The sequence below is a fragment of the Brachyhypopomus gauderio genome, chromosome 14 (assembly GCF_052324685.1).
Source record: "Brachyhypopomus gauderio isolate BG-103 chromosome 14, BGAUD_0.2, whole genome shotgun sequence".
Taxonomy (NCBI): domain Eukaryota; kingdom Metazoa; phylum Chordata; class Actinopteri; order Gymnotiformes; family Hypopomidae; genus Brachyhypopomus; species Brachyhypopomus gauderio.
The window spans coordinates 19,017,787-19,034,780 of NC_135224.1; the positions used below are offsets into that span (position 1 = coordinate 19,017,787).

At 44.0% G+C, this 16,994-nt stretch overlaps 1 protein-coding gene across 2 annotated transcripts; it reads left to right on the forward strand.

The window, feature by feature from the left end:
- The first annotated feature begins 13,644 nt into the window (after positions 1 to 13,644).
- Positions 13,645 to 16,675, forward strand: LOC143475388 (uncharacterized). Of its 2 annotated transcripts, none has more exons than XM_076973246.1 (4): positions 13,645 to 15,098; positions 15,599 to 15,659; positions 15,923 to 16,049; positions 16,265 to 16,675. In XM_076973246.1, exon 1 carries the CDS (start codon positions 13,869 to 13,871, stop codon positions 14,598 to 14,600), a length of 732 nt encoding a protein of 243 aa, XP_076829361.1. In that variant the 5' UTR covers positions 13,645 to 13,868; the 3' UTR covers positions 14,601 to 15,098; positions 15,599 to 15,659; positions 15,923 to 16,049; positions 16,265 to 16,675. The 2 variants fall into 2 exon arrangements, with proteins under 2 accessions (XP_076829361.1, XP_076829360.1); XM_076973245.1 differs by having other exon boundaries at positions 15,602 to 15,659.
- The last annotated feature ends 319 nt before the right edge of the window (positions 16,676 to 16,994 follow it).

Genomic DNA, 16,994 nt, shown 5'->3' on the forward strand with positions numbered 1-16,994 from the left:
TTCTCCTTCTCTCTCTCTCTCTCTCTCTCCCTCCCTCTCTGTTTCTCTCTCTCCCCTCTCTCTCTCCCTCTCTCTCTCCCCCTCTCTCCTTCCCTCTCACTCTCGCTCTCTCTCTCTCTCCCTCTCTGTCTCTCTCCCCCGTCTCTCCTTCCCTCTCACTCTCTCTCTCTCTCTCTCTCTCTCTCACACACACACACACACGCACACACTCTGTGTCAGTGTATCCGTCTCCAGCTCTGTGCTCCCTCCTTCTCTGCTCTCTTCCCCCTCCTCCGGTCCCCCCCCCCCCCCCCCCCCGACACCCTCCTCCGGTTCTCCCACTCCTCCTCCGGTCTCCTCCCCCCCTCTCCACCTCCTCCCTCAGCCCCATTTTGCTCTCCGGTTCGCTCATTGTATTGATCTCCCCGTGCTGGTGTTCTCATCCTGTAGCCCCTGGTGGGTGTTCCAGTGGCAGTCTGTAGTCAGCCCAGACTTAATCTCACAAGGCTTAGTTCAGTGACAGTACCATTGACAGACAGAGATAGAGAGCGCAAGAGGGACGGAGAGAGAGAGAGAGAGAGAGAGAGAGAGAGGGAGAGAGGAACAGAAACAGAGGGAGAAAGAATGAAAGAGTGTGTAAGAGAGAGACAGCAGGAGAATGGGGCTACAAAGGACACCTCTCCATCCCTTTCCCCCCTGTTTCTTTCCTCTTTTCATCTCCTTCTCTTTCTCTCTTTCCCCGTCTCTCTCGTGAGTAAAGTGCAATCTGTGCTGTCGGCTGGACAGCAGGGACCCCTGCCTCGACGGAACGGAGACACGCATTAATGTTTCAGCGGGTGGCCCCGGCCAAATGAATACAAACAGGGACGGTGATATCTTATTCCCACTGGGCGTCCCCACACAAACTGGAAGGAGGCGGAGCCAGGGTTTGAGGGTATGCGTCGGCCCCGCCTCCCTGCTCTCAGGCAAGCAGGCAATTGCGTCAGCAGCATTGGCGTCCATGGTAGAGAACCTCCCACACCATTACCTGGGGACAAGCCCACGAGCTGTAGTACTATGCTGCCTCATAAAAGAACATTTCGGTGTTCTGTTAAAGTAGTGAAAATAGCCATTCCGAGTTGATATACTCAAGAGCTACTAGTATGGATCGTGTCTTGCTGTAAAGTGCCACCCATTGAGATTTAAGGCATTTGACTGGATAGAGATATCAAGCCAACGTCTCTGTTACCCACGCTTTCTCAAACTGCTGAGGTTCACAGATCAGGAGACCGTTTTCCTGGGATCATAATCAGTTCACTTTTCCCACAATTTGCTCCTGTCATTACTCTACAAGGTTGGTGCACCCGTCTGCCCATCAGACGCATGTCTTCCAGGGCGTGTCAGACCCGTAACAGTGAGAGCACACTGCTGCTTCTCTGCATGATCGTCTTCAACACGTCGCTGGCTGTGAAGTCTTCTAGATTTGTTGGGCGCACTTTTCTTCATGACTAAAAGCATTGTGGTCGTTGTGGTCGTTGTAGTCGTTGTGGTCATTGTGGTCGTTGTGGTCATTGTGGTCATTGTGGTCATTGTGGTCGTTGTGGTCGTTGTGGTCATTGTGGTCATTGTGGTCGTTGTGGTCATTGTGGTCATTGTGATCATTGTGATCATTGTGATCGTTGTGGTCATTGTGGTCATTGTGGTCATTGTGGTCATTGTGATCGTTGTGGTCGTTGTGGTCATTGTGGTCATTGTGATCGTTGTGGTCATTATGATCATTGTGGTCGTTGTGGTCATTGTGGTCATTGTGGTCTTTGTGGTCGTTGTGGTCCTCCATCATCTGCGAAGATCACCAGTCTTGCTCCAGGACTGTACCTAATGCTTTAGCAGTGTGCACCACTGATTAATTCTTATTTCATGACCCTCATGGTGGTCTTCTCCACTGCTACTGACAGCTCTACTCCTCATGCTATTGATCAGCAGACACAAAAACCACATGTGAGTCTAGAATCATTTCTAGACCTTTCTGTTAACTTTGCATTCATGAACTAATGGTGCGTTGACACAGCTGGTCAAGATACATCCAATCATCCACTGTGGTATGGTGGTGTAGTAATAGTGGTGTGGGTGTGGTGGTGGTGTAATAGTGGTGTGGGTGTAGTATGGTGGTGTAGTAATAGTAGTGTGGTGGTGGTGTAATAGTGGTGTGGGTGTAGTATGGTGGTGTAGTAATAGTGGTGTGGTGTGGTGGTGGTGTAATAGTGGTGTGGGTGCGGTGTGGTGGTGTAGTAATAGTGGTGTAGTAATAGTGGTGTGGGTGTAGTATGGCAGTGGTGTAATAGTGGTGTGGGTGTGGTGTGGTGGGGGTGTAATAGTGGTGTGGGTGTAGTATGGTGGTGTAGTAATAGTGGTGTGGGTGTGGTATGGTGGTGTAGTAATAGTGGTGTGGTGGTGTAGTAATAGTGGTGTGGGTGTGGTATGGTGGTGTAGTAATAGTGGTGTAGTATGGTGGTGTAGTAATAGTGGTGTGGGTGTGGTGGGGGTGTAATAGTGGTGTGGGTGCGGTATGGTGGTGTAGTAATAGTGGTGTGGGTGTGGTATGGTGGGTGTGTAATAGTGGTGTGAGTGTGGTATGGTGGTGTAGTAATAGTGGTGTGGGTGTGGTATGGTGGTGTAGTAATAGTGGTGTGGGTGTGGTATGGTGGTTGTGTAATAGTGGTGTGAGTGTGGTATGGTGGTGTAGTAATAGTGGTGTGGGTGTGGTATGGTGGTGTAGTAACAGTGGTGTGGGTGTAGTGTGGTGGTGGTGTAATAGTGGTGTGGGTGTAGTATGGTGGTGTAGTAATAGTGGTGTGGGTGTGGTATGGTGGTGTAGTAATAGTGGTGTGGTAATGGTATGGTGATATGGCGATGGATTCTAAAATTAAAACATTTCTAATAAACCTGCAGTCTAACTCTTAATATGAATGAATTAACACTAGCACTCTCTACTTTAAACCCCTGCATGTTATCGCCATACCAACAGAACCGGTCTCACTACGTAACTACATGAAACCTACACTAAGGACTCAGACAGTTCCACAAACCGGCGCATTGTTTCATTCTCTGGTGTGCCTGTACGTGGGCAGATACCTCCCAAAGCCAGTGGCGTGCTCCATTATTAAGCGTAGTTGTTGTTTCTGGGCTTTAGCGTCCTGTCTCTGCGTGTAGGTGTGTGGTGGAGGACTGCAGCTGTATGGTGTTCTCAGCAGAACCACCACTGTGGGGGAGTTCTGGACCGGCTGAACCGCAGGACCGGAGACGCAGCACCCTGCCAATCAACCGTGCTCCTCCAGGACCCTGGAGACATCTTTACAACCATCACGGAAATTAGATTAGAGGGTGCATAGGTGTGCATAGAGTAAAAATATTGCATCTCTCTTTACACAACCACATTTACATGTGGCACATGCATATGTAACATTTATTATAAACATTTACCATGTAAACCATTTGCGTATGGTTGTTACTTCAGATTATCCCTACATTGTAATTGTTTGCATATGTAACTGTTAATTGTCAGAATGTCAATTAGTAATGTAGTAATTGTTTAAAAAATGTGGTGCTTTCCAAACAACAAAGATTCTTTAGACTCCTGTAAGATTTATAAATAAGTTTAGGATGAGCACCGTAAAGTTCTTGGTCTTGAAGTAGAACAGAAACTATAACTCCTACACACTTCTCTTCTGAGGGCTTGTAAGATGGTGCTTCATTAAACTATACTTTTAATGAGCAGTTTCATGATTATTTTACACAATAAAGAAGTTACTGCAGTCATAAATTTTAAAGGATTTAACATCATTTTCATGCACATACAGTAGATTAACATGAGTCTCAGTTATGATTGTAGTTTTCATATAAAGAACTTACTGCATAAGATAAACTTCTTCTTGTTTACATGTAGCTCTGTATTCTTAGAGTTCACAGAGACAGACGATGAACAGTTAAAACAGTTTGAGTTCACAGACAGACGATCAACAGTTCAACAGTTTGAGGTTTCGGAAAACTCTCAATGACTTCTCTGCTAGCCTTACCATCTTATTAAACAGCCTACAGACCTGCCCATAGAACAGCCTAAAGACCTGACCATAGACTAACCTAAAGACCTGACCATAATCCAGCCTAAAGACCTGCCCATAGACCAGCCCAAAGACCTGCCCATAGACCAACCTAAAGACCTGGCCATAGACCAGCCTAAAGACCTTCCTTTTGTTCACACCTTTTCAGCAGGAGAATTCAGTAGCAGGTGAAGTGTCTCCACATGCTGAGATCAAAGAGTCTTAGAGTTTAGTTCATAGACGATAGTGGAGGAACTTCACTGGATAAACTGAGATTATATTCATCATTCCAGAAAAGACCATTCCTGAGAGTTTCAATGTTTTTCTTTCTTTCTCTTTTTTCACACATTAAAATCTCAGTTTATTTTCAGATTTTGGATCAAATATGTCATAGTTTTAGATTTTGTGAATAATTACACCAACATCTGAAAGATTTCTGAGATGTGAGAAGTAAAACACAACTCAACCTGTGATTTTACAAAATGAAACTTCCCTACTCACCATGGTAGCATGTAGCCATGCCAACCACCGTTTAACCAGTGCAGCACCCAGCACCACTAGCGTTTAAATAAGTCCAGAGTGTGTGTGAATGTGGAAGGACTCTCAACTAATCTTTATAAAGACAAATGTAGCAGCAAATGAAAGGTCAAATCAACCAACGTCCTGGATGAGCCTTCAATTAAACACACAATTCAGCACAAATCTATGGCAGTTCAATATGACATGATTATAAAGTGAACTTCCAACATTGGTCACATTACTGGTTAGTTTCATGCAAAACTAACACTAACTAACTTTAACATATTGAAAGAAATAATTCCTAAAAACAGAAATACAGAAGACCTTTGACTCCAGTGTTTGTCCTGGCAAACCCCAGTGAAAGTTCTCTGGTGTCTAAGAAGGGTTAAAAACATCAACCACTACCACTCAACACCAAACACCACCACTCAACACCAAACACCACCACCACTCAACACTAAACACTACTACCACTCAACACCAAACATCACCACCACTCAACACTAAATACCACTACCACTCAACACCAAACACCACCACCACTCAACACCGAACACCACCACCACCATCATTCAACCCCAACCACCACCACTCAACACCAAACACCACCACCACTCAACACTAAACACCACTACCACTCAACACTAAACACAACCACTCAACACCAAACACCACTACCACTCAACACCAAACACCACTACCACCACTCAACCCCAACCACCACCACCATCATTCAACCCCAACCACCACCACCATCATTCAACCCCAACCACCACCACTCAAATCCAAACACCACCACTCAACACCAAACACCACCCACACTCTTCAGGCCAGCGGGGGAAGCCCTAATAGCTAAAATTCTTTGCTTAAGTGGATGAAGGTCTGCTTGGATAAAACAGATATAACCTTCTAATGAACATTCCTCCAATAATCAGCTCTCATTTATTTAGCATACCAGCACAACTCAGATCACTGCAGTGTTTGCATTATAACATCAACCTTTCATACAGTATCTCACAATTCCTTCATAAATACATCAGGCTTTCGTTTCGTATAACTTCATGCATGTCAATTCAGCTTATCTCATTTATTATTCATGAAAGTGACCATTTATGATGGATGCTTGAAACAGCGGCACTGTCCAGTTCAACCAATAACCATGCCTGACATATTCATTAATCTCTACCACAGAGTTGAATGTGCACATAATTTTAATTCTGGCAGTTTCTCTTTTTAATAACTTCTGAATATATTCACTGGAGGGAATTATTTGTAGTAAAAGGTAGATATTTAAATAAAGTCTGTAGCAGGCTTAAAGCTGAGAGTCCCAGAACTGACTGATGTGGAACTGTGACTGCAGTACTGATGTACTGATCCAGTCTGCTAGCTCCTAGCACTGTGTGTGGGTGACTGCTGAGAAACCTGACACAGTGATTAAGACCCTTACGCCAAGACCTCTGGACGGAGTCCTGAGCTGGAGTGACCTTGTGGGCCCGCACGGCATTGATCCAGTGCAACCAATTAACCAGTTTAAAAGCCGATGTTTCGCATGATCAATAACTCACTGCAAGCCGGTCACTACTGCTCTTCTAAACACATGTTACTACCCAGATACCACAGCTCCACGGGGTCTGCTACAAACATGCAGCGCTGACCCAGCTGGTACACCAAACCTCACCGTGTTGGGAGAATACATTATGGGCACATGACAAATGAAGAGAAAACTTTTTTCTAATCGATTCTTAAACAGTTTGTAGTTGGAGGAATCAGTGTGACATTTGAGGGTCACAAATGCTGCAGAAACAAAATAAAGTTTTACAAATTCAACATTTTTCCTCATGCAGAGAAGAGGAAGAGAGAAGCCTGAACATTTTTTATTAATGTAGCAGCTCGTCGAAATACCTGAAGGTAATGTCACTTTTTATCCAGTTCACCAAACGCCTGCCTTCTCCTCTAACTGTAGAGAGAGGGGTCGTTCCTTTCAGCCCACAACAGCAGGCTGGTTGGAGGTCTTTAATTAGCCCGAGCGGTACTGACAGACAGTGGACAGGCGATGATCAATACTCTCTTCCCATTCTTTCCCATGTAGGACAGCCAGTGTCAATAATTCAATTACAGCAGTCAGATACATTGTCTGGGGGAGAGCTGGTGACACGGAAATGTGGGACTGTAGAGAGAATGGTGACATCAGTCTAAACACATGCACAAACTATACGTCAAAAAACAAACAAACAACAACAATAATAATAATAATAATAATAATAATAATAATAATAATAATAGGTTGGCCTAACCTCTACCACTCTAGCAAAGCTTTAAAAGAGTCATCTGTCTCCAGCCCATTGTAACTTCACGGGGAAAGAGGTCAGATGTCTTCACTGACACAACAGCAACCTCCATCCAACACAGTGGAAATCAAATAGATTTGAGTACTAGCAGTACTGTTTACTGTAATATCACAGTAGTAACACAGTAGAATTTACTGTAATATCACAGCAGAATTTACTGTAATATCACAGTAGTGTCACATTAGTATTTAATGTTAGTTCAGGCCAAGGGGACATTATATGTGGGTATCAATATGGGTCAGTGAAGCTATAGACAGATGGACAGACGGATATATGGATGTGAGGTGCAGGTTCTCACCATCTCCTGTTCCTGTTTCTCACTAAGGTGAGAGGAGTGCGGCTCACAGGAACGGTCACTCTGTGGGGTGATCATTCATGCGCCTTTAAATACGACACTCTCCACATGACATGTAAAATAGCTCTTGGCCAATTAGAATAAAGATTTTGCAATGCAAATGAGACGCTGCTTCCACGCCTCCTCAGTTACAGGAGGGCAGCGCACAGACGGCTGCTGTCCTGCAGGGGGCGCAGGGCTGGTCAGCGCAGGGCGGGTCAGAACAGCGCCGCGGGATTAATGCGGGACCACAGGCCTCACCGCTCTGAACATTGTTGCTCATTCAAAATGTCTAAAATCACGACATATTCATGATATGTTGTCTTAATGAATTCACTTCTTTTATGTAGTGCATCATGGATAATTATTATGCACACAAACTATTACAGTCGCCATTCTTACGTAACACTAAGAGCTCAGCGTCTGTTCTACTTTTTTGTACTTATTTTTGAAAAAAAGGCTTTGGACAAAGAAATCAAAAACACGCCTGAGTTCTTGAGTTCTGAGTCTGAGTGGCCTAATTGCATTTATTATTAATATGTTTAGTTTTTAAGTTTAGTTTAAAGCATGTCCAAATTTTACTGGCATTTTTAAAAAATGAATTGTTATATTATTTAGTTAGTGATCACATTTCCACCTATATATATGCAGTTTATAATCCAAATCGCTGAGATCTGAAAGCCCAACAGGGATCATAATACGTGTTGTAGAAGTGTGAGCATGAGGAGAGAGGAGGACCTGTCTGCCGTGACCTGTCTGTCCTTCAAACACGTGTCTCGTAAACGTCCCAGCCACACTGAGAGGGGAGACAGAGGTGGTGTGTACAGTGACGCCCTCGTGAGTCTGCTGACACGAACACGCGGTGTGTACGGGGCGGGCGTGTTTGTTATCTTCGGTGATCTCAGTCATATTCCTGCCCCACTCTTTGGGATCTCCTGCCATTGGAGAGTCTGTATGTAAGTGATGCCTGAGCTGCCCACTGTCTAATATCACTTAGTGCCCCATTTGGCTTCATTTCTCTCCCGCTCCTTTGTCCGCTCCGGCCTGCAAACGTCTTTTGTGTGTTTTGTGTTGACTGTGCGGCTGTGGGGAAACCGTGAAACTGGACAAAGAGATAAAGTCACTTCCATCTGGTCATAATGACAGGAGATGTTTTTGCTGTGGTCATTGCTTTATGCGATAGCAAATGCAATGTGTGTGTGTGTGTGCGTGTGTGTGCACGCGCGTATGTGTGTCTGTGGACATCCTAAAGGCAATGTTATCCTGTGCAGCTAAATCATTCATTAGCTCCATTTTTCACTGCCAGGCAGGACGCAGCTTGTCAGCTGTGGTGGGTGGGACCTTGGAGGCTATGCTAAGTACAGTCACCCTGCCATTAGATCAGCCTGACCTCCTCACCAGGTCCTTTATCACCGCCCGCCATAATTAGACACACTGAAAACCCTAATGCTCACCCACTACACTCCCACCACTGCACAAGTGGAGGGGGAATGAACAATATGAATGTTTATAGTCAGACTCTCATTATGCACCATCTTTCTGGTGAATTAAATATGCCCTATTCCACTGCCAGAAATGATTCATTGTTACCAGCTATTCCCACTCCTGAGATTCTCACATCGAACACCACCTCCTCCCCCCTGAAACACATCTCTCATCCTCTCTAAACAAAGCCTCTCTGGTCACTGAATGGCACAGAGTAACAGATTGAGATTTTCTGCCGGAAATTAGAAAAGGACTCCGTTTCCCCCCGATGTTCAAGCATGAAGATCACATGTTACTTCAAAGTTAGGAATGAATGAAGCTAGAATGACTATAAAGCACAGATCAATCTCATTCTTGCTCATATTCACCAACACTCGTGTTTTCAGAGTAAAGTGTTACCGGGGTTGGAAAGGTCATTCAATAAATCTTTTTTTCCTTAAAGCAACAAGCATTTGACATTTGTTTAAATAAAAATGACGTCTTAACTCGTAACAATTTACTGATGTTAAAAGGCGCTTGAATTTCTAAGGTGCTTAACTTAAAAGCGCCACCTGTTAGCCAGCTGAAACGCCGTGCTACTGGACTTTGTAACCTGCTGGCGGCTTCTGTAGAAACTCTGCAGCAACGTTGGCAGCTATGAAGTCCTCCGAGCCGAGAGACAATTTAGAACCAGATTCACCGCAGGATCAAAGACACTTTGTGGTCAACAGGTTCTGAAGCGCAGCTGCCCGTCATCAAGCAGTCACTTCTGATGCAGGGTGGACGAGTCTGGTTGGAGACCAAAGACCTGCAGTGTGACGGCAGGAATATCAGCTCTGGTAGGAGAGTTTACCCAGTACCAACTGCTCTATACCTCACACACACTTTTGTATTGTATATAAATACTTAGATAAATTCTGTTGAATGATTCTGTTTCATGTTGCATACAATCTACATTCCACTGAATATTTCTGTTTTATATTGTGCATTATGTAAATTCTGATGAGTGTTTGAAATTCTGTGAAATGCTTCTGTTTCATCAGACTTTGATCTGCATGGTTTGGTTAATTCTTGTTGAAGGTTTAGCAATTTAGGTGCATTTTTATTTGATAATTCTCCCAGTTCTCCCAGTAGCTTACTGCATGGTGGGACCTGCAAACTGGGAGAGACTGCAGAGTGTCCTCTCCAGTGATTGGGTGTTCAGGGAAAGGGGGAGAGGCCTCCAACTCAGGTCAAATCAGGTAATCAGCATCATTACCATTAACCAACCAATCACCTTGGCTGACATGTACAGCAGGCTATTGTAAGAAAGGAACACATTAGCCTTGTGGGTAATCTTTCAGAACTTCCCTTCGAGGTTCCAAGCAGTCTAAACCTACAACCAATATGGGGCAAATTTACAGAAGTAATAAACTACCCAATGCTATGGCTAGCATGGCTAACTACTGCTGCTAGCTGCGTTCAGCAGCCCTGTGTAAAGACCCAGGGTCTGGTCTGGGCTATACTGACTGTAGGGTTTCCTCTGCCCAGGCTAAAAGGTGTTTGGCAAGGCTTTGTCTTCTCTGGCCCACTCCCTGTTAGATGTTCTGATGTGTTTTAGTCACATTGACTTGATGCCCCCAAAATAGAGATTGATCGATACCAGGCACCTTTGTGCTACTAATGACTTCTGATCAATACAAAATAGTTCATTGCAAATGTTTCTAAGTCTGAATGGATCTGCGGTTTATGGAAAGTGCTTGTGTTCTGAAGCGCTGAAACACGAATGGATTCATCTCAATGTCATTTACCTTTTTCTGAGACACTGAAACGGACCTGAGCTACTGCACAGCACAGCACAGCCTCAGGGAAGCGTCCAGATGAGTTAGACGAGGGAAGGACACATACATCTCAGGAGGTGAGATCTGACCTGTTAATCTTGTTCTAGATATCTGAACATCTGTCTTTTGGTGATATGTGGGCGTAGCAAGATTCCTTCGGTGTGGCACGTTTCTGAATGATTTCTCTGGTACGCTTTCATTTGCAGTGTGTGTTTTGCGCCTCATGCATCCACTCCTGTATTCCAAAAAAGAAGAAACATATAGAAATTGATTCATGAGGTCTTGATGGTTTTGGGGAGAAGCTCTTTAGCTAGGGTACAGGAAGGATGTACCTCTTGGTGAGGCACAGAGAGTCAGATCTTCAGTGGTGAGATAGGGATCAAATCACACATTTAGGTACCAACAGTATTGATTACCGAAACAATTACAAGTACTTAAGGATCAAAATGAGTTCCTCTGGATATTTTTACTTGGCAGAGGAAAAGCACACAGGGCGTTTAATGTCATAAGACAACACATTCTGACACAGTTATAATGCTCAGGGGCCCCCAGTCATTGAGTCTTCTGGTAATCTGAGATTTTGATGCTGTCATCCAGCCATTTAATGTGATCACTCTATTTGTGATGACTAGGGTATAAAGCAATGGCTCAGAGAGCCCTCATGTCTGTGGTCACCTCTGAACCCCTCCCTTTAGTTATGCACGCATATTGAACAGCCAGCCACATGCCCGAGATGTCCACATACTCAACCTGTATTGTATATCTTTTTTTGCATGCTTCTACCTAAGACCATTCCATACAAGCACATAGGAGATGGTCTGGCTTTACAGTGGATGTGCTGATGCCAGGGTTGGATGTACCATTGCCACAATAGGATGCTCTGATGAAGCTACCTGAGGCTCACCATCTGCACTGAAGGGACTGTGACTACTTGGCCTGGGAACTAGAACTATAATTATAGAACTACATTTGAACTATAAATACGGACTTCTGCTATTTCTGCTTCTGCCGCCCAACGGAGGATGGGTTCCCTTTTGAGTCTTGGTCCTCTCAAGGTTTCTTCCTAATCTCCACCATCTAGGGAGTTCTTCCTTGCCACTGTCGTCTTTGGCTTGCTTATCTTGCTTACCAATTGCCCTGTACAGGGGCGGACTGGCGTACATTACTACCGGGGATTTCCCCGGTGGGCCGATGGGTTAGTGGGCCGCCGGTGGTTTAACTCGGCCCGTGGAGGAGCCGCGCACTGCGGCCCGTAGTCACGCTGCTGTTTAACGGTGTTATTACCTCCCCCGCTCCAGTCAGACTAACCTGCTCAGCGCGGCCGCGGACTGATCCTGTAAACACATGAACGAGTTGGACCGGACTACGAAAACATACAGCAGCTGTGTCACTTATTAATACAAGTAGTCAGGAACTGGAAAAGCCTCGTCCATACTAATGCCACATTCATTATATCTCCCTGTCCACATTTCCATAAAGATGGAGCAGTCTAAAGCCTGGTTTCGCGCGTGCGCCACGCTTCAGCGCGATGGACAAAGTCATGTTTGCCGGGTTCATACACCTATACAAGGTGGAATTAAAGCACTTGTACGTCACTTTAAAGGTCCATTTCAGTATTTCCCAGCACGGTAAACTTAATTAAGTTAAATATTTATACATATACTCGAAATGAATCGAAATAATTCGCTTTTTTATCACATTATTTAATGGTTGTTTATTTTCAAAACGCCCAATCTTAACGTCTTCACGTTCTCTCATGTTTCGTCCTGGAATTACAAGAGGAACGTATCATTTCGGACAACACTGCAGAGACGCTCGCGACGCTCGCGAAAGTATACGCCTACACCGCTCGCGCAGGGTCGCGCGAGGTGGGCGGAGTCGCGCGCTACGGTCGCTCGCGAAAGTATAAACCAGGCTTAAGGGTCTAGATCAGGGTCGGTAACCTATGGCACGTTGGCACGCTGAGGCATAATCACTGGCACGCGACACGCTGGACCAGCATCAGCAAAAAAAATTAATAATAATAAATCTCAGACAGAGAGCTCGATCCTCCAATCGAAATCGCTCCTCAACACTCTGCACGCAACACCCACCACAGACCCATGTTTAGACCGTAGCGCGCGACTCCGCCCACCTCGCGCGACCCTGCGTTTATACTTTCGCGTTTATACTTACTTACTATACTTATAGCGTTTATACTTTCGCGAACGTCGCAAGCGTCGCTGCAGTGTTCTCCGAAACGATAGGTGGCGATAGGTGGCAGTGGAGAATAAAAAACCTCTGCAAAACCGGTGAAAGAACATTTTTACCTGACCAGAGACCGTATATATACACCAGGCATCAAACATAAATATGGCTTTGCAATGTTGTCCGAAACGATATGTGGTAGTATAAAGAAACCCCTCAAAAAAGGGGAATGAATATTTACCTGACGCATTTTAATGTTGCTTTGTGTTTCAGGTTTGAAAAGTGCTGGAATTTAGGCTAAAGTACATTAAAATGTTGAAATTACGTTAACAAATACGAGCCTCTTGTAATTCCAGAACGAAACATGAGAACGTGAAGACGGTAAGATTGGGCGTTTTGAAAATAAACAACCATTAAATAATGTGATGAAAAAGCGAATTATTTCGAATCATTTCGAGTATATGTATTAATATTTAACTTAATTATGTTTATCGTGCTGGAAAATATTGAAATGGACCTTGAAAGTGCCGTACAAGTGCTTTAATTCCACCTTGTAAAGGTGTATGAACCCTGCAAATGACTTTGTCGATCGCGCTGAAGCGCGGCGCGCGCGCGAAGTTACAAAATACGAGAGGTGCACGACCTCGCGCAGCGACAGCGCGCGAGGCCCTCTCGCACGGGTGGAGCCTCTAATTCTAATGGCAGTAGATACGAACAGTCTCAAATGTAAATACATTTATGCTGCAGTTTATTGCGTTACTTCTGCATATTTTTCATTTTTTTCTTTAAACAATAACGTATAATAATGAACTTATTATTAAAGGAAATAAATGTATTACTGAAATAATATTTCTAGTAATATGCGTACTACAATTCTATAACAGCGGTACGTTTTTTGTTTACTTAGACGTTATGAATTGAATAATCTAAATGACGTCACAATACATGACGTTGTTAGTTGAATCCCGTTTCTATAGTAACGACATAACACAACATAACCGAACGTATATAAGGCCGTAAGTCAAGGCCGATCGACACCAGTGAGATATTTGCTGAGAAAGAGGAAAGACTGTACAGCATCACAGCTGAACATACAACTAATTAACAGAGTAGTGGACATTGGAGACTTAAAAGAAAGAAGATGGACTGCAGTGTACAGTACGTGATGTGCGATACGATTGAGGATTTATTGTCCATGATAAAGAAAGCCATAGATCAAATTGAGACGGAGAAATTAAGAAACAGAGAGCTGGTTAGTGAGTACGAGGAGATTGAAAGGAAGTGGACAAGAGAGAGGGAAGAAATGATGAGCAGACAGAAGGAACTGGAGGAGGAGTGCAAAACCCTGCAGGACGAAAAGAGGGAGCTTGAAGAGGGCAGGAAGCAAATGGAGGAGGAATGTTTAAAGGAGATGAGAAAGACGGCTGCGTACACACTGGGGGAAGATCTGGATAAGATCAGGCTCAGGCAGGAGATCCGCTTCCACCAAATAACTGAAAATGCGAGACTGAGGGAGATAGAAAACCTCAGGCAAAAGGTGGACAAACATGTGGAAGAGATGAAGGAGAATGAAATGATGAAGAGGGAGCTTGAAGAAAGGGAGATGGTGATGCAGCGAGAGTGGGAGACGGAGAGAAAGAGACTGACGGAATGTCAGAAAGAGGTGGAGAAGATGAAGTTGGAAACAGAGCAAGAAAGGAACAGGATGAGGGAGGAAAGGAAGAGAGAGCTAGAAGAGCTGACCAGAGAGAAGGCTTTATACCGCCTCGAGATGGAGCAAATGGTGATTACAGCGCCTGCAAAAAAAGAGAGGTGGACGCTGGGACGATGGTGGAAGAGTCTGAGGAAGAACCACGTGCTCTTCAGGAGATAGGAGAGCAGCGGCCAAGAGAAAAGTTCAGCAGATTTTTTTTTCATTGACTCAATCTAAAAAACTAAATTCATTTAGTCATGAATTTAGTTTTTTGGACTGAGTCAATGAAAAAAAAATTCGTGTGATTGATTAATTTAATTTTATTACATTGAGCCGCTTTATTTTTTTCAGTGCACATGATCTCCGTGTAGATGCGGTTTACCTGCCGCTCATCGCGCCTCCCCATCGCAACTATTTAATCTTCCCCCTCACTCTTCTTGTGAAGTATTGGTGCCATGCCACGTACCGAGCGGTCTCTCCGTGTTACTGCCTTCCCCGTGTACCGACCTCTGCTCTCCTCCTAGACCTCGTCCCCTGCCTAGTCCCTCTGAACCAGAACCATGTAGAGAGAGAGAGTCGCGCCATCTCCGTTCACTCCAACGGACCCGTTTGATTACAGCAAATACGAGCAGCGCAGTCAAGTTGGACCAGTGGACCATCTGTGATACACTTTTACAGGTTAGTACGCTTAAAAATCAGATTGTGTATTATAAGGACATCAGAATCAAATTAACATGTGCATTAAAATGTGCATTAAAGCATTTTAGTGAATTATCCACCTCTTAATAAGCAGATTTAGGGAACTAAATCTATGCTAAGACAACACGAATACGGTTAGCGAGATTTCACATTAACGACCGACAGCCTATTAATTGTAAATTCCTCTCTTAATGCCGTTTCACCTAAACGCGATGTTTTTGCGGGGTAGCTAGTATTTGTTAAATATAACATTTGAGTGTGATTGTAGAGTGTGTTGGGTCGAGGAGGTGAAATGAGGATATCCATTTTGGAGTACCAGCTAACGTTAAGATAACGAGGAGAGCCATTCTTGTGATACATCACTGCTCATATTGACTAGAATTCATATTTAAGACTTCTAAATAGTACACAACAGTGTAATTTATGGATCAAGTGTTTGTAGGTTTTGTTAATCTGTTGACTATTATCTGTATGTTCAGCAGACTTTGGATTGAAGGCAAAGGGAGAGAGAAGGTCATCAAGAGAGATTGAAAACACAAGGTAAGTTGAAACTGGGTGGCAGTTTTGAACAATGAATCTTACAAGACTAAAGAGGAATACAACATACTAAAATGTTATAGTACAGTATGATATATGTAATCATGTAACCGTACTAGACTTGTATTCTATTATTTGGAGCTGTTTGGGGGTTGCTGGATTTTGAAGCTTGGCTACTGGAGTTGTTCACCTTTCTGGATTGGCTCTTGCTTCCAAGCTGACCATGTTTTAACTGTTTCTTCTTTCTGTCAATCCGTATTGTGCAGGGGGCTTCCTCTTTCTGAGTGCGGGGCGATGAACAAAAATGGTGGGAACAGCATCTGCTCTCAGCCTAGTCTTGCCCTGTTTGGTTCTGATGAACTGGTCTGCCTCAAAATGTGCCTGCAGAGTGATGTGAGTTTACTCCTCACACATGACAACTCAGTTTTGTCTACCCATATACATATCCCATAGTGGGTGAATACACAGTATTGGAGAACACTTACTGGATACATATACACTCATTACACGTATAAAAAACAACCAAGGATGTGCAACAAGTTCAAATTCATATCACATCAATACTCATAATAATCATTTTCTCCTGTATTTTTCTCCTCTCTCTTTAGGCCAAAGAACCACAGGGGATTCAATGGAGCTGCAACTAGATGGCACCCTCACCTGTTTGATAGCTCTGTGATCATTGTTTCAATAAAGACGGCTATGATCCGTACTTGGGTCCTTGTCTGCCTGATTAGTACGTTCCAGAAAGAGTAGTAAACGAACCTGTGCCCTAGAGAGATTATAAATATTATGGCATTTCATAATAATAAACACATTTTATGAACTTCATTTTGTTTGGATGTGCCATTGCCACAGAGGACACGCTGATGCCAACTCCTATCTGAGGTTCACCATCTGCACTGAAGGGACTGGGACTGCTTGGCCTGGAATTAGAACTATAACTATAGAACTATATTTGGATTATAAATACAGACTTGTGCTAACGGGCCGCCCAATGGAGGATGGGTTCCCTTTTGAGTCTTGGTCCTCCCGAGGTTTCTTCCTAATCCCCACCATCATAGGGAGTTTTTCCTCGCCTCTGTCGCTCATTAGGGATCTGGACCCATACAATTGTAAAGCTGCTTTGTGATGTGTTGTAAAAAGCGCTATATAAATAAATTTGACTTGACTTGACCATGTTACAATCATTATGATATAATATAATTTTTTTAAAGCGTTCAAGTGCCTCTGCAAAAGGAATTATGTCGCTAGCCTCGCGAGAGTGTCAACCTGCAGTAGCCCGAGTGTCAGTTCTCGCGAGATTAGCGCTGACGGCGGGAACAACAAACCCGAAAA